The sequence below is a fragment of the Rhea americana genome, unplaced genomic scaffold, assembly GCF_003343005.1.
Source record: "Rhea americana isolate MKP2758 unplaced genomic scaffold, rheAme1 scaffold_18, whole genome shotgun sequence".
Taxonomy (NCBI): domain Eukaryota; kingdom Metazoa; phylum Chordata; class Aves; order Rheiformes; family Rheidae; genus Rhea; species Rhea americana.
In genome coordinates, this window is record NW_028185927.1 from 7,435,374 (window position 1) to 7,457,235 (window position 21,862).

The 21,862-nt window shown below is 39.1% G+C and overlaps 1 protein-coding gene across 5 annotated transcripts; it reads right to left on the minus strand.

Moving 5' to 3' along the window:
* Positions 1-116: 116 nt before the first annotated feature.
* MLH3 (mutL homolog 3) lies at positions 117-21,856 on the minus strand. 5 transcript variants are annotated; one of them, XM_085301761.1, is made up of 13 exons: positions 21,702-21,856; positions 17,957-21,335; positions 14,744-14,842; positions 13,980-14,050; positions 12,894-12,998; positions 10,750-10,822; positions 10,025-10,096; positions 8,904-9,012; positions 4,221-4,380; positions 2,931-2,954; positions 2,633-2,711; positions 1,225-1,376; positions 117-608 (listed from the first exon to the last, which is right to left on the minus strand). In XM_085301761.1, exons 2-13 carry the CDS (start codon positions 21,261-21,263, stop codon positions 492-494), a joined length of 4,368 nt encoding a protein of 1,455 aa, XP_085157887.1. In that variant the 5' UTR covers positions 21,264-21,335; positions 21,702-21,856; the 3' UTR covers positions 117-491. The 5 variants fall into 5 exon arrangements, with proteins under 5 accessions (XP_085157887.1, XP_085157889.1, XP_085157888.1 ...); XM_085301763.1 differs by lacking the exon at positions 14,744-14,842 and having other exon boundaries at positions 18,083-21,335; XM_085301762.1 differs by lacking the exon at positions 14,744-14,842.
* Between the last annotated feature and the right edge of the window lie 6 nt (positions 21,857-21,862).

Genomic DNA, 21,862 nt, shown 5'->3' on the forward strand with positions numbered 1-21,862 from the left:
GAGCTGGGTGTGTCCTTCATTTGAAATAAAAGAGAATTTCTTTTGATGCTCATTTTGCCTATATAAACGATGAAGCTGGCCAGTCCTCATTCCAACCACTGCCATGAGCCCAAGAGAAGAGCTTAGCATTAATTTTTATTAATAAATACCTCCCCTTTTTCAAAGCACTGACTGTATTTGTACATTAATTAAAAATATCCTATTATGAAAAGTCCTGCTGCACTTGCTGAGAAGTACTTTAGTAAGTGGAAGTGGCTGCAACTTCTTGCCTTTGGTAGTCAAGCACTGACATAAGGCCCAGGTTTGCAATGCAGTTTCTTAACACTGAAGACGCTTCTCCAGGCTACCAGGGCAGGCTCCTCCTGCCACRTCCTCCTGGCTGGTTGCTGCTTCTTAGGTCAGTACTTGGGGCAGAACTTTGGGTACTGCACTAGATGAGAAGCTTGGCTCCACAGAAGTTACTGCTGTCTAACCAGAAAATCTGGATCATATCAACACTTCTGGTGGTTGCAGTTTACAGTTTTCACTTCTTTGGTAAGGTTCTTYTTTTTTCCAAATAGGTGCCATGCTTGTGCCATTTTCTTCAGTCTAGCCAAATTAGGTTTAGGCTGCAGGGAGAAAAGATGATCATAGCTAAGTAAAAGAATGTCAATGTTTCCATGATCTTTGCCCTAATACAGACGTTCCCAGGGTTTTTTTTCACATCTAATTCCAAATCCTATGAGATGTCAAATGGAAGATAGTTTCACAATTTAATAAAGCACAATGATAGCAAGGGGGAAGGGATTATGATTTATTTTTAATTTAAATTTTACTATTTCTCTCCTTTTTTTCATGATCTTATGCCATCTTAAACTTTAGGGAAATAGGTGTTTGTTTAGTTAGCATTTTCACCACTAACAGAATATCAGAATTCACATGTTTTCCAAGTTTTTCAGTTAAAAATGCAAGGACTTTAAATATATGCATAACTCTAAGTACTAGTAGAACACACTCAAATTAATGTGATCATTCAAATGAAATATGGCAAGACTCTTGTTAAAATGTTTTCAGAAGTTTCATTTTCTCTATTTTACTTCATCTACAACAGCTATGTCAAAATTCAAGTATGAAATAGCCAGTAGTGGCACTTTTTAGTCAGTCTATTTTAGTTCTAACACAGACAYATGATACACCTCTGATAACCTTGCGTGCGCTGCCGTCTACCAGTGCTCCACACAGTACCTGCTTTTCCTGCTGGAGATGGTCTATGTCTGCAAGGGGCATCATGGAAGGTCTCCCATGAGCACACTGGAAGGGCAGCTGGCAAGATGACAAAGCTTCAATGAGCTGACAGCTCTCCTCCAGAGTCAAACTGTCATTAAACTTAATAGCTCCTGCAACAAGAGACAAGTTCTTGCATGTTCTGCCAGAGAGAAAAAACCCAGCAAACTCCCCTCCATAACGCAGTAAGAAAACTTAGGGCAGCTCCTAGAGACCACAGAATAGCAGCAAAGGCTGCAGCATGCCAGATGAAGGGCTTAGCTCGATTAACCAGTCATAAAGATCAGCTTTTCATTGCCTAAGTTGCTTCACCTAACCCAAGGCTGATTGATGGCAAAATTATTAGCTTTTTGCTTTTCAGGTCACACTGGAAGAGGCAAATGGGCAATTATTATTATTATTATTTAATTTAGGGCTGAAGATGCACCAAATTCACAATAAGAAGGCATTAAAACAAAAAGACAGCTAATATCAGCTCTACAGGCTTTAAAACCAAATGTTAGCCCATCCCTAAGTCTTTTCTCACAAGTGGGCACTTAGGGCATCCAGAGAAAATCCAAACGGAACATTAAGCAGTCTTGTCATAGGTGTTYGCAATTTTTAGCCTTCACAGGCACATAAGACTCTGCAGTTTGCATCCTGCCTTTCAGTCATGAAACTTTTTCAGGTACAAAAAGTTTTATATACCACCTGCCATTTGCAGAATGCAGTGACAGTCCATGAAATAGATGCTTTGGGGTCATGTTCACCCTTTCAGCATGAGTTTGTAACACAATTGTAATACACTATGTGGCACAGGAAAAGGCTAGAGCTCCTGCAGTCTGCACCTTTAAGACTTTTTTATTTTGAAGTTTTGGAAAATCATAGAATTTTGGAAACCAATTCCTACAGTAGGCCTTCCAAAACCATTGTGAAGGTCACACAGACACTGAAACCAGTCTTTTGCATGAGCACTTTGGGTACTTAAACAAATTAAAAAATGCTTTTAGGGAAGACTGTCTACAATCTTTTCTGCTTGCTTTCAAGCAGTTCCTAGCACCTCCTGCTCCTTCACAGAATTGTCATTTGAATGGTTTGCAGCTCACATGCAAAAATGCACCTCAGAGGTGTATGCTGTCAGTGCTTCAGGTGTGGGTAGGAATGTAAATTAGGCCCATACAGAAACAAATCAATGGAGTATTGATTGCCCCTCACAGTGCTGTCTGGCAGAGACGACTTCCTCCACAACCCTATGAAACAGATACAGTCTGTAATCCTGGAAGTGCTGCAAGCATGTTCTGAAACTACTGCCCCAGGGAATATGTTGTATTGAGACAGAAAGATTAAAAAAAAAAAGAAAGGAAAAACAAAAAACATACAGTTTCCCTACCATGACAAGCTTGGGAAGCTAACACCTTCAGAAACGTCAGAGGCAGCGTCCCTCGTGCTCCTCCTGTGGTCTGCACTAGCTAAAAGTAGCAAGAGAACATGATCTTACTTTCCATTTAATGTGAAAAAGGGAGAACTGTAACACCAAAGGAGCTAAAAATGAGGAAAAGCTAGTGGATCATCTAGCCCACACCTCTCAACTGTTGAAATCTGATGTTTAACAATGCAGTAACTCCCTCTAGCTCACGTGGTAAGTTTTCCATTATCTCAGGCAACTTTAGAAGCAGACGGCAACTCACCTCAACTTGTTCTTGAATAAATTCCTGGAAAGCAAAAGGCAAAATAATCAGTTGCTGTTTTCCCCTTTCATTCCCTGAGCACATCTATGTATATTTATTGTGTCAGTGCTGGGTATTCTGCAGCACAGATAATGCAGTAGCTAGTACACTGCCACCTTCACAAGTGTGAAAGATCTAGGTGCAAGTCCTGCCCTCTCACAAGCATCTTGTTTGACTCTAGACAAATCATTTGGTTCTCTCTGCATCAGTTTGCTACCTGTAAAATGAGTATAGCGGAACTCTTCTACCTCAGAGTGTTCTGGATACCTGTTCTTTGAATAATTGACATTTCTTTGAATATCAGTCTGTGTGGATTTCACTTCTAATGACTAACATGCAATGAATTCTTAATCATTAATGGGTGCTACCAATCCTAATAATAATAATAAAAAAAAGATTGCAGAATATATCTGGCAAAACACTCATGAGATCTTGAGGCTTAGGCTTCAGCTAAGAAAGCATGCTTAGGCACAGACTGGATCCCCAGCTAGGTGCCCTTCAAAAACAAACACACACACAAACCAACCCCAGTTTCAGTGCTCTTGGTGGGTCTTATTCTGTCACAGTAGTAAGAAATTGCTTGGGTCACAGCAGGAGAATGCCTTTTGTCTACTTCCTGATTATAGCAGGGTTGGAAAAGAAAATTTAATCAGATGAATAACCTGCCTGTATCTTCTCCTTATATCAGAAGAGATGTATGGCAAGATTGGACCAATTCACAATGGCTGAGCCTAGCAGCTGAATCTGCTGCTCTAGAACCTAATTTTAAGGAAGAGTCCTTAAAGCAGTTTAGGAGAAAACCTTTACAATATAAACTGCAAGCAATCAGTGAAGGGAACAGCAGCTTTTAGAAAGCTGAACTGCCCATGTAGATTTTTTCACAAAAACAACTTTAAACCTTAATATTTACACATCATCAACATCAATTATTTTATTGTTGGGCCAAGCACTGAGGAAATATAAGCAGTGAATTGCTGAAATATCTGCACTATGTACTATTTGTTCAGTTCCTCCCCTACTCCATGTTTGCAATGGATTACAGGGTTTTTTTTTTAATAGTTAAGAGATTTCAGTTACGGGATATTTTAGCAGAGATACATTTTGCTACTAATAGAGATGGTATTCATGCTTGCAGAGAGACTCCTTTGTCTCTCTCATAGCACAGATACTGTTAAGATGCACCTTGGGCCATTACCAGAACAAAATCCACTATCACAAAATAATTTGCTCTTATCCATATCCACAGCTGACCTGCACAATGCTTTTAGCAACAGGTTGTCTCTTCCGTCGTAATTCATTGGCTTCTCTTTCTATAAAACACAGTGGCACTTTCCCCACTAGAATCAAGGAGCTGTTAGTCTCAGGAAATGATAATTCAAGGCCAAAATCCTCCAAATTTTTGTGGCAACATCTGACAAAACAAAACAAAAAAAGATATAAGACACCAGAGCACCTCCCTCCCMATAGCATACCTCCAAGCTAAATATTTCTGTAGTCTCCATGTATGCTTCTTCCTGCAACAGCTCCCAATCTCCAAATCTATGCCTTGTGAGATTCTAAGTAACGTGGCCTTTTCAGCCTACATTCACCCACATTTTTCACTCCAATCAACCRTGCATATTGCACACACCATAGCTACAACGTCTAAGATTTCACATATTATGCAGAGAGAAGCTGTATGTTTAAATTTATCTTTTTTCTAAATATACAATAGGTGTTTGATTCCAGTAGAAATTGCTGAAGTATTATGTATGAACACACACACTCCATATATTACAATTGCACAGGATAAAGACTACTTTAAGTCTAGCCTAAAATTTGTAATTTCAATTGACAAATAATAGCAAAAGATTACGATACGAAAAGTACTGTAAGAAATTTATGCTGATTTAAAGAACTTAAATCCCAATAAAAAAAGCAAAGAGAGCTCAGGAAAGAACAACCTCTAGTCAATCTGACTTCTGAAAAGCTTCTTTACTGTGAGGGTGACAGAGCACTGGACCAGGTTGCCTAGAGAGGTTGTGGAGTCTCCTCCTCTGGAGATACTCAAGGCCCGCCTGGATGCAACCCTGTCTAACAYGCTCTATGTGACCCTGCTTGAGCRGGGAGGTTGGACTATATGATCTCCAGAGGTCCCTGCCAACCTCAACCGTTCTGTGATTCTGTGATTTTATCCTGCAGATGGAAAAATGCAAGAACTGGACCTCCTAGTCAGATGGGAACTTGTCATCAAAATGAAAGAGAAGGAATTACCAGCTATCATCATCAACAATAGCAGATAACAACCATAATAATATTTAGTTTTACTCAGGGACGATTCACTCAAAAAAAGGCAGTGAAAAAAGATTTTAGGAAAGAGATTCTTGGAACAAAAAAAGAACCTATTTAAAAAAAACTAAACTCCATTACTGAAGATAGTAAAATTATTAGGCTCCACATGGAGGTGACTTGTGTAATCCTAACAAAAGCTAGGAAGACATGTATAGCCTTAAGCAAGACAGGAGAAAAGCAGAAAAAGCCTATTGGTTAAATAACAGACTCCAAGGAGCTATTGAAGTCACTCAGGCCATTTTCCAAGAAAAAAAAKAAAAGGGGAAATAAAGTTCAAGAGAGCAAACAGAACAAGGCATAATCTACAGTGGTTAGTAAAGCTCAGCAGCAATTAGCTGGACAAATAGCCCAACATCCAAAACAAACAACAGAATCAAGAGATCYGCAGGTGAATCAGAGGGCCAACCGAACTATTAAATAGTAAGTGCAGTGGAATAGAAAAGTTTCTCAGGGAAGTTAAATTATTTCATTATATCAGACTTCACTACAAAATAATCTTACTCTTCAAGTAAGGGCAACTATATTTTTTAGGTCTTAAACAGTACTTATTAATTAATAACTTTTTAGTACGGATAGTCTCACAAACTGCTTGCCAAGAGAGGAACTAACAATCACAGAATCAGTAAGGTTGGAAGGGACCTCTGGAGATCATCTAGTCCAACCTCCCTGCTCAGCAGGGTCACCTACAGCATGGTAGACAGGGTTGCATCCAGGCGGGCCTTGAAGATCTCCAGAGAAGGAGACTCCACAACCTCTCGGGGCAACCTGCTCCAGTGCTCCGTCACTCTCTCAGGGAAGAAATTCCCCCTCACGGTCAGGCAGAACTTCCTGTGCTTCAATTTCTGCCCATTGCCTCTTGTCCTGTCACACGGGACAACTGAAAAGAGTTTGTCCCTGTCCCCTTGACACCCTCCCTTCAGGTACTTGTACACATTGATCAGATCCCCCCTCAGTCTTCTCTTCCCCAGCTCTCGCAGTCGTTCCTCAGAGGGCAGGTGCTCCAGCCCTCTGATCATCTTCGTAGCCCTACGCTGGACTCTCTCCAGTAGCCCCATGTCACTCTTGTACTGGGGAGCCCAGAACTGGACACAGTACTCGAGATGAGGCCTCACCAGGGCTGAGGGGCAGGATCACCTCCCTCSACCTGCTGGCAACACTCTTCCCAATGCACCCCAGGAGACCATTGGCCTTCTTGGCCACAARGGCACATTGMTGSCTCATGGTCAACTTGTCATCCACCAGCACTCCCAGGTCCTTCTCTGCAGAGCTGCTCTCCAGCAGGTCAGCCCCCAGCTTGTACTGGTGCCTAGGGTTATTTCTCCCTAGGTGCAGGACTCTGCACTTGCCCTTGTTGAACCTCAGGAGGTTCCTCTCCGCCCAGCTCTCCAGCCTGTCCAGGTCTCTCTGAATGGCAGCACAGCCCTCTGGTGTGTCAGCCACTCCTCGCAGCTTGGTAGCAGCAGCCAATCTGGGCCCATGGATTTGTGGATATCTAGCCTGCCCAGAAGATCTCTAATCCTATCCTCCTCAAAATATGTGCTAACAATATAATAACAATATAATATGTGCTAACTAAAAGGCAACACAACAAGCACCAGTAAGCTAGCACCAGCACGTGCCAGTACCGGTAAACTTTTTGAATCAATTACCTTAAGTGGTAATGCAAAATTGTAAGAGGGATCCCATTGTGCTGAATAGTTAACCAGGTTCCATGACAGAAAGTCATGCCTATTTATTTTTTTATTATTTTTGTGAAACAGCTGATAAAGAAGAGTAGCTCTCAGAATTATCTGGGCTTTCAAAAAGCCTTTCATGCAGTCTCATAAAAATAATGTAAATGTAAACAGTTGTCATGGACAGAGAAATAATATTTGTCATGAATTAAAGATTGGGGAGAAAAAAGGGTATAAYGGTAATAGACAGTCAGTCTTCAACATAACATGAGTCTAGCTCTGTATCTTCAAAATTGTTTACTAATGATGTGAAAAAGGAGAAGAATGAGGCAACCAAAATTTATACAAAACACAGAATTATTTAGGTTAGCTGAGACTAAAACACCATGCTGAACCTACTCAGAAATAACAAAAGTAGAAAAATGAAAGAGGAAATCAGTAGAATGAATAAAAAAGTATAATTAAAAATGGGCAGAAAATGAAATTTACTGCTCATAAAGGCAGGTCAAAGCATATCAGTAAGAATAAATTGATCTATTTGTACATTTTGGCACATTTTGTTGACTTTACATTAAACAGCACAAACTCAAAACAACCTCTGTTTTTTTGTCATGACAGTTCAGTTGGACACTGGCTCAGCAAGCAGCAGCAATCAAAAAAAAAAAAAGAGGACAAAATATTAGGTGTAGAAATGGTGAGAACATTTCTAAATTTAGGAACAACTGTAAAGCTACTGTATAAATCAATGGGATACTCTCACTTGGTATATAGTATTCATTTTCAGCCATTCAATCTCAAAAATAGATAAAACAAATCAAAGACATTCAAAGATAAGTGCAAAAAATATTTAAAGTTGAACAAGAAGTATTAAAAACACTGGGATGTTAGTAAGAATAASAGGTGGGAAAAACAAAGGCATCCACATATTGTTAAATGATAAACAGTGATGTTTACATTCTCACATTTTTTTYCTAAGGCTAGTAGCACATTACAGGTGTTCTGCGCTTTCCTTTGGAGTTTCTAGTACTGGTGATAGTCACACAAAAAATTACTGAATGGTTACAGCAATGATACTCTTATGGTTGGAATACACACAAAAAAGGGTTGACAAGCCCCAAATAATAGTAATTAAAAAAAAAGTATATACCTATCATAGGCAGTGTTCTTAATGAGGAGTGATTTAAAAGTTGTTGGTATCAGAGAAAAGAGGAGTTGTAAAAAGGAACTAGAAGAACAAGTGAGGTAGTTCTGTGAATGTTAATGGAGAATTTCATCTGAGCATGAAGAACACAGGGAAAAACCACAAATGCATGTGGCAGGAGACAGACAGGATTTTTTGAAAAATAAGTATCTTTGATTAATGCCCAGTAGCTCTTTAGTAAAACACCAAAAAAATTATCTGCCCTAAATTCTTGCAGTACAGGAGGTGAAATTCCTAACAGTAGCTAGTCCACCATTCTGAAACATTTAGGAAACCGTGTTATTCTGTGCGGACACCTAGGATTAAGGAATGCAGTTTTTAASGTATGCAAACTTTCCATATCCTGTCATTCTCAGACAGTGTCTGTCAAATCAGTGCCTAGATCTACACTATGGGGCAGTGCACTCCTGTGTGCATTTCCAAATTCTGGTCCCAAGACAGTAGGATCTCTTGGAGACTGTTGTGCCACTGTTCCGGCCCATGCACCCAGATTTTCTTCCCAGGAAAACTGGAGAATAATGCAGTAACATGGAGCTGGTATGCCACTGGGTTTTGTCTTGACATATTGTAATGACATGCCTAAAAAGCAATCTATTTTACACAGTGTACATAAAACCAATGGGTCTCTGCTCAGGAAAAAATAAACAGCTGTGATAACCTCGCAATATAGAGATTTTCCTGGTCAACAGAACCTTTCCCAAGAGATTGGAGCTACTCGCCATTACTAACCGTAAGAATCTTCTTTGYTCCTCTGTTACTTCAATCTCCAAAGGGGGCGAGATGGAGGAGGACAATAATTTCTTCTTGCCACATGCTGCAGCCTCCTTCTCATAGGAATCTGTGAATGAAACAGTTACGAGTATCCCTCAGAACATTTATGCAGGCATTCACCTTAATGACCCTATGGTTTGACACACAATGCCCTGTTTGGATTGAAAAGTGACCACAGAATTCTTTCTCCTGGAACTTGTGGAGGACTGGGAATGTCACAGACCAGACATCCAGTCTCTGGGGAGGGCCTGGTTAATGCCACTTTGTTTTTTCCCACCAGTTCCAAAAAAGAGTCACCCTAAATAGCAGAAGACAACTGATATTTTTAGGTTAACTCACAGAGAGCCATTTTTCCACAGAATCATTTGATATGAATGGTATTGTAACACTATTCATTAAGCATTTCTCCCTTCAGTCTTTAACTATTTTCAACACCTGGCCAAAAGGAGCAGAGTTCCTGGAATCCTTTTTGCAGGGATTGTGTGGTATTTGTTGATGAAAGAGAAGATCAATGATTTTTTAAGCACTTGATGGATGGCTATTGTGCTTTCTAACACTGAAACCAATGGCTAATGAGCTTACAGGAGAGACCATTATCCCTCTGCAAACAGTTTCAGAATGCGGAAATTTTAGGCTTTAAGCATGACATTCAGCTAAAAAGGAAMCAAATAAACTATGCTCTCTATTCTGCATCCAACGTCTTACCCTTCATAGCATAACCACATAATCTTTTTGATACTGCTCTATTTCCTCTCCATTCTTTTTCCTATCAGTCTTCCTGCTCTCTCATTATGTCAGGACTATTTTAGTTTGATAATTCTGTCAGTGGAGAGCACATCTTCTGTTTATGGAAACACTGTCRCAGTTTTCAGCTGCCAATGCTCTAACTGCTTCAAATACTGAATGCCTGCACTCTCCTAGAGATCAGAATAAAGATGACAAGCGAAGATCCTGCTTGTTCCATTCATCCCGAATTTATCTTTATTTTAAGTTAGTTAGCAAGCTATCCTTTTAAGATAGCTCTTGTTTGCACTTTGCTGAGCACTGATTATCTTTCCTAAGACCAGSAGAATCCTCACCTGCAATAAGTTGCTCCAGGCGGATCCGTTCATGAGCTGCATGTTGATCCACCAAAACCAAGAGGTTTCCACCTAAAAATGTATCAGAAAACTTTAGAGGTAGGCAGCTTTGTACCAGACTTGGAAGAATGACCCTTCCCCATAGGCCACATTTAGAAGATAACTATCAGCCAGTTTTACAGAAATTAAGTGAGGAGGAGGCTGTGTTAGCACAACATAAAGACACTACAGAATTAAAATTCAGCAATCARAATGGGGCATTTAAATTAAGGGTAATCAGAGTAAGTATGAAAATTTTGTCTAATGACATCTCTATCTAACTCAAGAATAAGAACTGAAGTAATCAGCAAACTGTTCTGCTTAATATAGACTTTAATATAGACTTTAAAACATTATGAAACTACCGATTTTGATTGCCTTTTTTATACAGCTCCAGCAAACTTCAGTAATGAAAGTATCCAGGCACTGTGAACACTGAGAACCATCTGAAAGATGTTAGTAATTTGAGTATAATCTATTTTTATAATATTAATCTGAAGGCAGTAGGAACATTCAATAATGTCCAAAACAAAGAGAAAGATGATCCAGAAAAATTCAAATGAAGACAAACATTTTCCTCTACTCACAATATTAGCCTAAGGCTTGAAGATAATACAAATAGGACACTGTTCCCTCGGCAGTGAAGCTGCACTTTAGAGCTAYCTCAACTTAATAACTACTCTTACCTGCCTTTTTATCCACTTCATTCCTAGTGTTGATTAAACAAGCGATAAATTTATTGTCTACTTGCTGAAGAACCTGTAAGATATTCAGAACAATCACGACCCAGTTGTAAAACAGTTTTAAAATCAAGGTAAAGATTAGAAGACAATCAAAATGGATGAATTACAGAGAAGAGCTATTAGGATGAATAGGGGTGTAGAAGTCGCATCTTATCASAGACAATTAAAGAATTTTGTCCAGCAAAATTAAGACTAAGAGGATATATAATGATTCTTTATAAATACAGTGGGGGTAAATATGGAATAGTTATTTAAGCTAAAGAGTATACTGAAGATCAAATGACAATAAACTAATCATAATCTGGAACTAAGAGAACCTTTCAAAATGTCCAAGAAAATTATTGTGGATCAATTTTTAAAACAGAATTATAAGGGCAGGAAYCTTAGTTGTTCTAAGATGGAGTTGGAAATTTACGGAATGGATTAAATGGAGCTGTAGGAGGCTCCTTGAGTTAGTAATTAAAGCTGTGAGCAATGACTCTGAGTATTTGATTTGCTGTTATATCAAAAGAGAATGTAAAGAACCTTTAATTTRCCTTCTGTTTATATAGCATTTAACTAAGCCCATGTTTCAGGGCTTCTGCTGATTACCCACAGGAGCYAAGAAGCAAATTTTTCCTCTTTTTTGATATAAAACTTGCCTCTGATGGTTGGTTCCACTTTCCCCAGAAGCTTCAGAAAACAACCAGAGCTATAGACAGAACACTGGACAATGATGTACATGCTTTGAGTATCTAATTGTTATATTTAAATCAACAAATGTGATGCAGGGAGGAATTTCTCTCCAAGTCAGATGGACAGAGCTCATTGAATACTCTGTCTTAGAACATGCGTGTGCTCCACCTCCTAGGTAAAAATGAATAGATGATTGTATTTCCTTGAAGGGATGCAAGACATTAATGATCTTTTTTATTCTCTTCCTGTAGCATGATGCAACATTTTGTGCTTTTTCTACAGAGATTCTTATAATTGCTATAAGGTACTGAAGGTGTTACTAGCTTCTTTAGGAAAATGGGAGGTAGTCATTTTTTACAGCTTTATCTTCCTAAGTACTTCAAAGGAAAGCACTGTTCAGGTAGTTAGTCACAGAACCACTAAGTACGTTGTGAAGAGTAGTTCTTGTCATGAGAAATGCACAGGAAAATGGTACCCTCTTTTTTTCCAGCTTTCCTCTCCTGTTTTTTTTGACACATATCTGTGTCCTCTAATAACTTACTTACTCCTCTTATTCTTGCACACAGACATATAAGAAAGAATCATTTGTATCCTTTTCTGTCTTGGAGATCAACAAGATACTTTACCATGTCTCACTCAGCCACACATCTGCAGTATCTCAGGAACTTGATCACATGAGAACAATGCTAACTTAYCATGAGAATAATGCTAACTTATCCTATAAGCCTTTAGTAGATAAGAAGTTTGAGAGGGAAAGAATCCATTTTGATATTTCTTTCCAGACAGAACATCAGAGGATAGACACTGAAAGCATACATTTACATTAGTTTTTTTAGTTTATAATCAAAATATTTGATAAAGAAGCACTAAAACAAAGTCAAGCTTCATGCTGTAGCACCATTTTTAAGAATCACTTTTCAGAGCAGATATAGGTCTTACAAGGAAGTTTCAAGTCTTTCTATGAAACCTGGAATTTGCTGTTGAAACTGCTTTGCTGGAGAATTAACCATCATAGGTCAATAAAAACAGAACACATAAGACACAGACTTTGGGGGCATATCAACTAAGCAAATACCTACAATAAATGCAAAMAAATGCTCATTGAATTATTATTTAGTTAAGGCCCAACAGTGTTTCAAAGCAGCAGCAACAAGGCTGCCTCTTGATTTGATTTAACCATACAGTCAAGGAATTTTAGAGCCACTTGGCAGATATTTGTTTACCCACAAAAACATACAAGGATCTGGCTTGATATATATGCCTAGTGTCTTGTACCAACCAAGAATTCTATCTGAGCCTGTGAAAATTATGGTTATGAACACTCTTCCTGGATACCTCCTTCCTACAAAGCAGAAACATCAGCAAATCCCATCTGCTGAGTGGGAATTTGGGGGTGAAAGCTCTTATGGTACCTGCATTGAATGAATCATGTCTTTGGTGAAACGATACGGATACAAGATATTATGAATTTTCACAGCCAGATTCTCAGCCTGACTGCTAGTCACATCAACAGCAATCTGTAAAAACAGAATTACATGGATAACTTATAGAATTAAGCATTCAGTGGAGGATATGGACAAAAAATAGTTTCAAGTAAAATAATTCTGTAAATAGTTCTCCTTGTATTTTGATAAACTGAGCTATCTAAGAAGAACAGCACTAGGCAAAGACACCATCTGGCAATCTCTCTACTTTCACCCCTGCATACTTTCCAATCTGGGTATTATATGCTAACTTCAATCCACTCAGCTTATTTCAATAACTTATCAGAAAATCTGAAGTTAATTAYCAGGCTACACAGGCTTTCAATGGATTGTGCTATAAAAGAAGTATTACCTGAAATGACTCAGAGTACCTATTTCTTTAACAGCTGAACAGAACTGTTCCTTTTCAGAAACTCACCAGCAGGTGGTTTGCTACTCCATCTCTATTGTTTGCAGGTGGAAATGGTTACATACATATGTTTACACACACACAACATGATGACTAAAGATAATGCTACCTCCTGACAACAAAGGAAGTGTTTCTAAAAAGCTCCAACATTGTTCCCCTCTCACACGCTATAATCTTGCCAGGCTATAAAAACAACCACAGTAAAATACAGTTTTAAGACCCGTTGCATCCCACACAAGAAAGATGGAGTGTTTTTCTCTTTCCACAAAGAGAACAGACATTACTTTACAATTTTGCCATCAATAACACTTTATTTTAGGATGACTATTTCTGCACAAGGAAAGACAGCTTACAATAATGTTTTGCTTTTCAAACAACATAAGATTAGCCAGATACATTTTTTTCTGAATTTGAATGAATCCACAAAAATGACTTGCTTATAAGCAATCTATAAAAAGATGCATCTGCCAAGTCTAGAGTCTGATATTTAGCTGAATAAATTATATGCAATAGTTACAATATTTGCAGTTTTGGTCCCCATGCCAGAAAATAACAGAAGGATAAAATGACTCCTATTTYAGCACTAGAAGCAAGATGATACTCACCTCTGGGCAGCGAACAAAAACAGGATTATTCCATTCTGAAAGCAGTGACTGGAGAGACTCCCCTTCAGCATCTAGGAAAGAACATTTAGATAATACAGGGACTAGCACCATCCACAATGTGTTTCAATAGAAGGTAAAGGATGTTTTCTTCTCAATACTTTGGATACCTCTACCTCACATTGATATTATTCTATTTTGTTTTCCCTTCGAAAAAGTGAGAATGAAAGATAAATAGTGGAGCATGAGACTAGGCTTCTCTGTTGACTATTTTAACTAGAACTCTGGGCAGCTTTCTGACTCCTAAGTGTGCTGCACCACAATTCAATAGGCCCTGGAAAAGAAGGGGGGGGGGAATAAAATAAAAAAAAGAAGGGACTTGTTTAGCTACCCACTCCCTCTGGACAAAGCCACATACCAAAAAGGTGATTTCATCCTTTCCAACACACACACACACAAAAAGTTAGGATTGAAGCTATTTTTTCCATTCCAAGATTGGAATGAGTACAAAGAAGGGAGTAGGTAATTATTCTTTAAACTACTGACATAATTCAACAAAGAACTGGGTATTTCATCCTGTAAATAAGYACCCCCTAACCTGCCTTCAACCCTAAAAGATTTTTCTTTCCAGTTCTAGGTCTGAGATGACTCACACAGTCCCATTGTTAATAGACCTTGAGTAATTCTGGGTTCCTGTTGGGACATCTGGGAGAATTCTTTGATTTGTTCTTACCACAGTACACTGTGTCCTGGAAAGCTGGCCCTACCTCTAAGATCCTGGCTTGCTACAGTCCTCTCTTTCCGAGGTCTAGGAAGGAAGGGTAGCACAATCTCACTTCTAAAGGGATGGCACCTGCACTGAATGCCTGAACACAATACAAATTTACTGCTGCAGATTTAATAGCATGCAAAATTACAAAAAGCTATACAATTATTATTACATTCTGATAAATGAKTGTGTGCTTAGCCCTGTACAAATTAGAAAATCTCACAGAATTTGCAATCTAACACTGAGAAGTAACAGTAYATATGTAAAATGTTGAGAATAATCAGAGAGACTTGCACCAGGAAATGCTTTTAAAAATATATTAATACATCCATCTAGCAACATTTCTAAGGTGACTGGAATAACCCTAGYGGCTTGATCAAAGCAGGTATTTTAAGGAGGACTTAAGTGAGGTCTAAGAAACCAAATATAAAGAGAGGCACCTTTATAAATATAGCCACACTCCAGGCATATGTAACAACGATTAAACACAGGCAAGGTATGCTTACGTTGTGTACTTTATATGAAGTGCTGCATAGTAATTTATAAAGAGACTGACAAACACCAGGCCAAGCTTTTAAAGGTATTTTAGTGTCTTGAGTTACAACTAGGCATTCAATGGAGTTTTCAAAATAAACTTCATGTCTAATTCCCATTTATTTATTTGGATGCACCTATTTAAAGTTGGCTCTCAGTGAATAAACGTTTTAAGTTAAGACCACAATGGGTCTGACAAGTAAGTCAGACCTGTTGAATACCTGAAAGCAAAAACCCCACAGATCACAAAAACATGGAGAAAAATAGTATTAATGATGTCATGCATGAATTTCCTCCCTCTCAGTCAGTAGTGAGTAGGTACAACGATCAGCAAGGCAACTTTATCCAAATGCTCAATATTTCTACAAACAAAATACTCGTCGCTGGATATATCTGTTTGCTAAAGACTCCATAAAATTCTAGATGTTGTCCAGGACAAATAAAAATTTGAGTCATTATATCCTGTTTTCTTAATTTCTTCTGAAAGCAAGTATAAGATTATCAGGCATTTCTTTTTCTAAATTCTGTTTACATTTGCTATTCAGGAATTCTCCCTTTACCTACAAAGAAGATTGTATTGCAGAGGCAGATGAAGGGGTTCTTGCTAGTCAGTCAGTTATGCTCATACAGACACTAGGAATCCTTCCAGACAGGAGATGAAGAGTATGGTTGAGGAGACTGGTACAATGCCTCTCACATAGAGAGAAAAAAGAAAGACACGAAGGAAATAAAAGCAAGGACAATACACTAATAGGTGTTCTTGCATATCTGAAGAGAAGCAATATTCAGAACAAGGCATAGGCTAATGCAGAACTGTTTGTTTGTTTGATTCTGTTTCATCTTCGGCAAATGTAAAGGCCACATTGTGCCTGACAAATTCACACTCCAGGCTACTGAATGACCCTCCACTTGTACGAAACAGATGAACAAACACTGCCTAATATTGTTTGAAAAGAGCAACAGAGGTCCAGAAGCTCTAGTGTGGTTTTCTTTCTCACCAACTGCAGTTAAGACTACTGGATGCTGATTCAGTTGAGCTAGGTACTGAGCAACCTGCACAGGTACTAAGCAAAGAATACCTTCAGGACAGCTGACACTGCTGTGACTTCTGCAAGACTGCCCTTAAAAACAGGCTGCTACTTTAACTGTCAGAATTATCTCCAGAATTTGTGCAAGCGTTGCTCCCAAAGGAAAGATAAGGCATGCAGTAAAGTTTGTCGGGAATTAAAACACTCCTGGCCTTCCCTATTTTCAGGAATGCCAGAACTGTCAGTCTATCACCACCCATGTCAATATTTAATACAGTAATCAGGAACTTGTAAAATACAAAACTCCAAGGCACTGAGACCACATGAGATATCACAGTTAGCCTAACAACATGTTCCAACCCAACCAGAAATGATTTAATGATATTACAAACCTGCATTGTTATCAAGATTATTAAGAAAAGTGGCTTAGATTTCSAACACAGTGCTAAACATTTCACCCTTCCTTTGGTACTTCAGACTTCTATTCTTTGTGAAATAATAATGATTTAATAAAATTCCTTTCTACTAAGAAATTAAGGGTGTGCATTCAGGAAAAGTGGCAGAGCCAAGGAAAACCAGCTGTGTGCTGATAAGCTCGGTATGAAAAACTTCTACGAGATCCTATGGCCAGTCTATAGACCCCAGCTGTTGACTTCAATCCAGGATAGATCAATGACAGTTCTACTCGAAGGACTGGTAAAATGCAAATCCTTTTGAGAATCCTTCAAGAATCTCCCAATTAGCAGCCCAGCACAGGAAACTAACTCATCATCCAACCATCACAAAACCCAACCATGGACTCTCTTACTAAACAGCCTTCGCTACTGCAGACTATTAAGACTACTCTCTTCCCTAGTAAAACGACAAGATGGCCCAATGTGATTTGTGCCAAGCTGTGGCAAACTGAAGGATTCTACCTAAATTACACTTTGACAGAACTTTTATATCTACTACCATGGAAAGATATTATTCCACAAGTTCACCAAAGAATCCATCATCAACCTACATGAACACAATTCCAGTATTTTATACATGTAATGAAAAAGATTAATTTCCCTGCTTCTTGTTTAAGGGAGACTCTTTGCTCAGGACATACACTATTCATAAAGTTAAGACTTTCTTGCCCAATAGCCAGTGAGAATTTACAGCAGGTAGAGATAGTATTAATATGATTCTTCTGACAAGTAACACTTTTTTTTATGAAGGCTGAAAAAAGACCAAGATCTTTACYACGAGGCTAACAGTAATAACATATACTTACTAACATGACCATTTAGGACAAAATATATATAAAAAATTGGTACCCTTACTTTGATGTCTCTCTTTATATATGACTACAATTATATAATTATGATCATAGTAAATGTCATGATGCTCAGAAAAAAACTGGCAGTAGTCTGTTAATTATATGGTGATATGGTGTTGACATTTCTTATCAATATTTAGAACTATCTTTTAGTATCTTAATGTTTTACTGTTTCTATATTGACTCTAACACTTTTCTGTTTTCCATGCAGCTACCACATTTAAGGCAGTGGGTATTTCCAYGTGAACAGTCAAGCACTGCCAGCAAGATCTTTTATTCATCTAGCAAAATACAAACTGTTTTCCTCAACCCTTTTTAACAATGACAAAAAACATCCTCTTACCATTCTCTGAGACAACATTCACAGCCATTGTTGTTATATCTTTAGTGCAGGCAGCTTGAAATTCTTCAGGAGGAGGAGCATTGTAAGTGCTCAGTCCTGTTGTTTTATTGATGTATATCGTCTTACCTGACAAAACATCAAAATCTTGCAGCCAGTCAGAAAAACACGAATCATTCCTGGGATCACCCATACTTGTGCTATCTGGAGAGAATTCCAAGCAGCTCAGGAAGGTCATATGGGGAACCTTAGCAGCTTCCAAAGTCTGTTTTGAGGATTCACCTAACATTTTCTCTGTACAGATGACATTAGAACCATCTTTTTTACCAGGTAACGATAAAACTCTGCTTGAGGAGATGGTGTACTCCCCTTCCGTGCTGCTGASTGGTGACTGGCTCAAAGTATTTTCCACGGACTCTGCTTCTGTACTGTCYATTTCCTGGGGAGAATCTCCCTCAGAAAGGCTGAAATAATTTCTCGTCATTTTTTGCATGGTAGTTTTATACATTTGACAACCATTATACAAAAAATCATTATTTGAAGATTCAGGACTAAATGAGTTGTTATCTCTTCTACTTGAATCTGTTTGGAATTGTTCACCAGACTGTTCTACTTCTCTGTGGTCACTTTTCATTCTGGACAGTTTAGACGCTAATGATCCCAGAGATCTTGCACTGCTCACATTTTTTTTAGAAACCTGAGAGTAATCAGTCAATGTGAAAGGACTCTTACTTTGACAAAGCGCTTGYCTCTCCAGTAATGTTTCTTCACTGCTGAACATTGTCTCTTCCAAAGAACCAAGAACTTGACTACTACTATTAGAATCTGTAGATTCCAAAGCTGGAGTTTCACAAATGTTCAGGTTACCATGACTGTCATTCTGATTCTTTGAAGAGTCAAAACTAGTTTGTGAATTAAAAAATGTGAGACCACATTCACGCTCCTCTGCCAGTGGTGTTGGTAGTGTATTCCTGACTCTCCCATAGTATCTCCTGAATTTTTCTAAYGAACCGAGCTGCATAGACAAACTCAGCTTCTTACAGGCCTGAGATCTTGGTTCAGCTATTTCTTTTCCACTGCTTTTCATAATTTTACTCTGAGGAATACCAGAAGATGTTGCCAATGTCAATTCCCTGATGTCTGACGTCATGCAACGCCTTTTGCCAGCTGCAGTAGGCATGGCTATCCTCTCACTCACCTGATCTGGCGAAGTTTCATTTTCCAATGGCTTATTTCCATCAGCCATCAACGCTTCTCTGTTGTAGGGAAGAGTGTATTCTTTATTTATATTACTGGAAATATCCTTAACATTTAGAGAACGAAYTGGAAAATTTACTTTGTCTCCAAAAATATCCTTGGCACTGACAGGACCAGGTCTAGAGCGTGCATTTAACACTAGATTTGTTTCTGTTTGTTCACATTCGTGTGGTGGCTCATTTTGCATAACGTGTGTTATAAGGCCTGTAGAACACAATTTCACTGGTATTGAACTAACAGCCTCTCTGCCAGCACCATTTGTCATTTCAGTTGTTTCCCTATTTCCTGTCCTTGCATTACACATTCCAATCACTGAACTTCCAGTGACAATTTCGGGTCCTACTGTTGTTTCAGTAGGGTCTTCTAGTCTCTCAGATGGCCACTGAGTAAAATCATTATTTAAGATATGGATGGTATTACTTTTCTGCGCTACTTTGTCTTGCTGGCTTCCCACATCTTTTACATAATTCTCTGCACAATGCTGCAGGTCATTACAATGGCCTGTTTCTATTTTTTCTGATCTGACCCCTTCACCAAGAGTGGAATGGAGATTTCCTGAAGATCTGAAATCAGTATCAAACACCTTTGGGGAAATGTTAGCAACTTTTGGCACCTGTTCTGAGATACCTGATGTACTGAAGTCAGAAGGTGTGCTAGCTTTGTTGGACAGCAACATCTCTGCTTCATTGTTCCTACATGCGTCAGTTGGTTCAGCCATCATTCGATCTGGAGATACTTCAGCTTCCTCTAAATTTCCATTTGACTCAAAAGGACTGGAARCCTTTTCTCCAGTCACTGATTTCCTTTTGACATCTTTGGACTGCAAGTTACACATTTCATAGGAATCCACAATTTTATCACAGGCTTTCTTAAAACTATCTTGGATGCTCTTCTCCTCAGAGATTGAAGGTTTCAGAATTGGGACACTATACAGACAAAAGTCGTTATCTTCATTAAATTCTCTGATGTCTTCACTACACGGTTCAATAAATAAATGTTCTCGTTTTAAAAATATTTTTACTCCTTCCTCAATGCAAGTGAGAAGAACATCCCAGTTATGGAACTCAATTAGAGTTTTTGCAGGGTCCAGACACACATCGTACTCACTGTACTGACAAGTTACATTGAGAACAAAGATTCCATGCAACTCTGGGCCACAGCGATGGTAACCAGGACTCGAACTAGTCTGTCTGCTGGCAGGGACACTTTTTGCCTTGCAAATAACACTTTCTTTTCTTAATAAAAAATCAATTAGCTTATGTAGTCTTGTCTTTAAAACCAGTCTTCTATTCACATATAAGAACTGCATATTCTTATTGTAATGTCCTTCAGAACTGATATAACCACTTAGCTCAAATCCTCCAGACTTATGACTTATTTCTCGTAACTTCTGTGATCTGCCCAGCCCATAAATTTGACAAAAACGAGAATATACATCTCGTGTCTTAGGGAGCTGAAGCACCATAGAACAAGACGCATCATTCCTTAAAGAGAGTGAAACAGAGGGCTGCATCAGTGAAATAGCCTCTACTTTCTGTCTTACTCTCTCAAACTCCAAGACAGGATCCATGTACTTCTTTCTCACTGGTAACTGATGGAACAGATTACACACAGTCACTGTAGTTCCAACACTTGGTCTGCTCACTTCAGCTTCACAGACTTCCAATGCTTGCCCGTTATGAAACAGTTTCAGAAAAGTTTTTGCCGTCCTGTTGGTCTTAGATGAAACTTCCACTATGCTGGCCATGTTTGCTATGCTTGCCACAGCCTCCCCTCTAAAGCCATAGAATTTCAAGTTCTCTAAGTCTTCCAGTGAGCTGCATTTACTAGTGAAGTACCGCTTTCCCATTTTATTTAAGTCTTCTTGCCCCATCCCAGAACCATTGTCCACCACCTGGATCTTAAAAGCTTCCAGATCCACCCTGATAGCTACACATGTTGCTTTGGCATCAATGCTGTTGAGGACAAGCTCCTCAACACACTGCCCCAGGGAGCTGACTGTCACTCCAGAACGCAGCTTGGCTCGCACATCTTCTACCAGACATTTGATCATGTCAAAATCGGGTGGTGACAAACTCAAGGAACTGCAGCAGGCTCACTCATCCATATTTGTTAAAACAATTCTCTGGGTGAAAAAAGAAAGAAAAAAAATATAGGCACAAAAAATTTCTTATTTATTGTACTCATCCTCAAAAATGTGCTTTTGTTTGTTCTCATGATATTCAAAGGCTTTTTCTGTGATTACTTTCCTSCTCTGGGACTGAGTACACATCAGTCAGACGCCTTCTGGGTAAAAGGCCAAAATCAGAATCTTTGCTCTTTAGTAGCTACATACTCGTTTCCCAAATTTAACATCCCTATAAGAAAATCCAACCACAACGAGGCCAACCTCAACCGACACGCAAGCAAGAGGCTTCTGTTTCCATTCGTGTCAAAAATAAGCCGGATCACCAAGGACAAGGCTCGAGAGCCGCCTTCCTCTCATTTTTACCTCAGATCTGCTCCCACGCGCTCACGATGCCTCCTCCTGGCCAGGGAGCATCTGCCGCAGGCGCTTCCCCCCGCCCCCGCCCRGGACTCGGGAGCCCAGAAGCGACGGGCGCTGGCGGGCAGCGGCGAGGCGCGGTGAGGGCCGCGGCCAGGCGGGCCGGG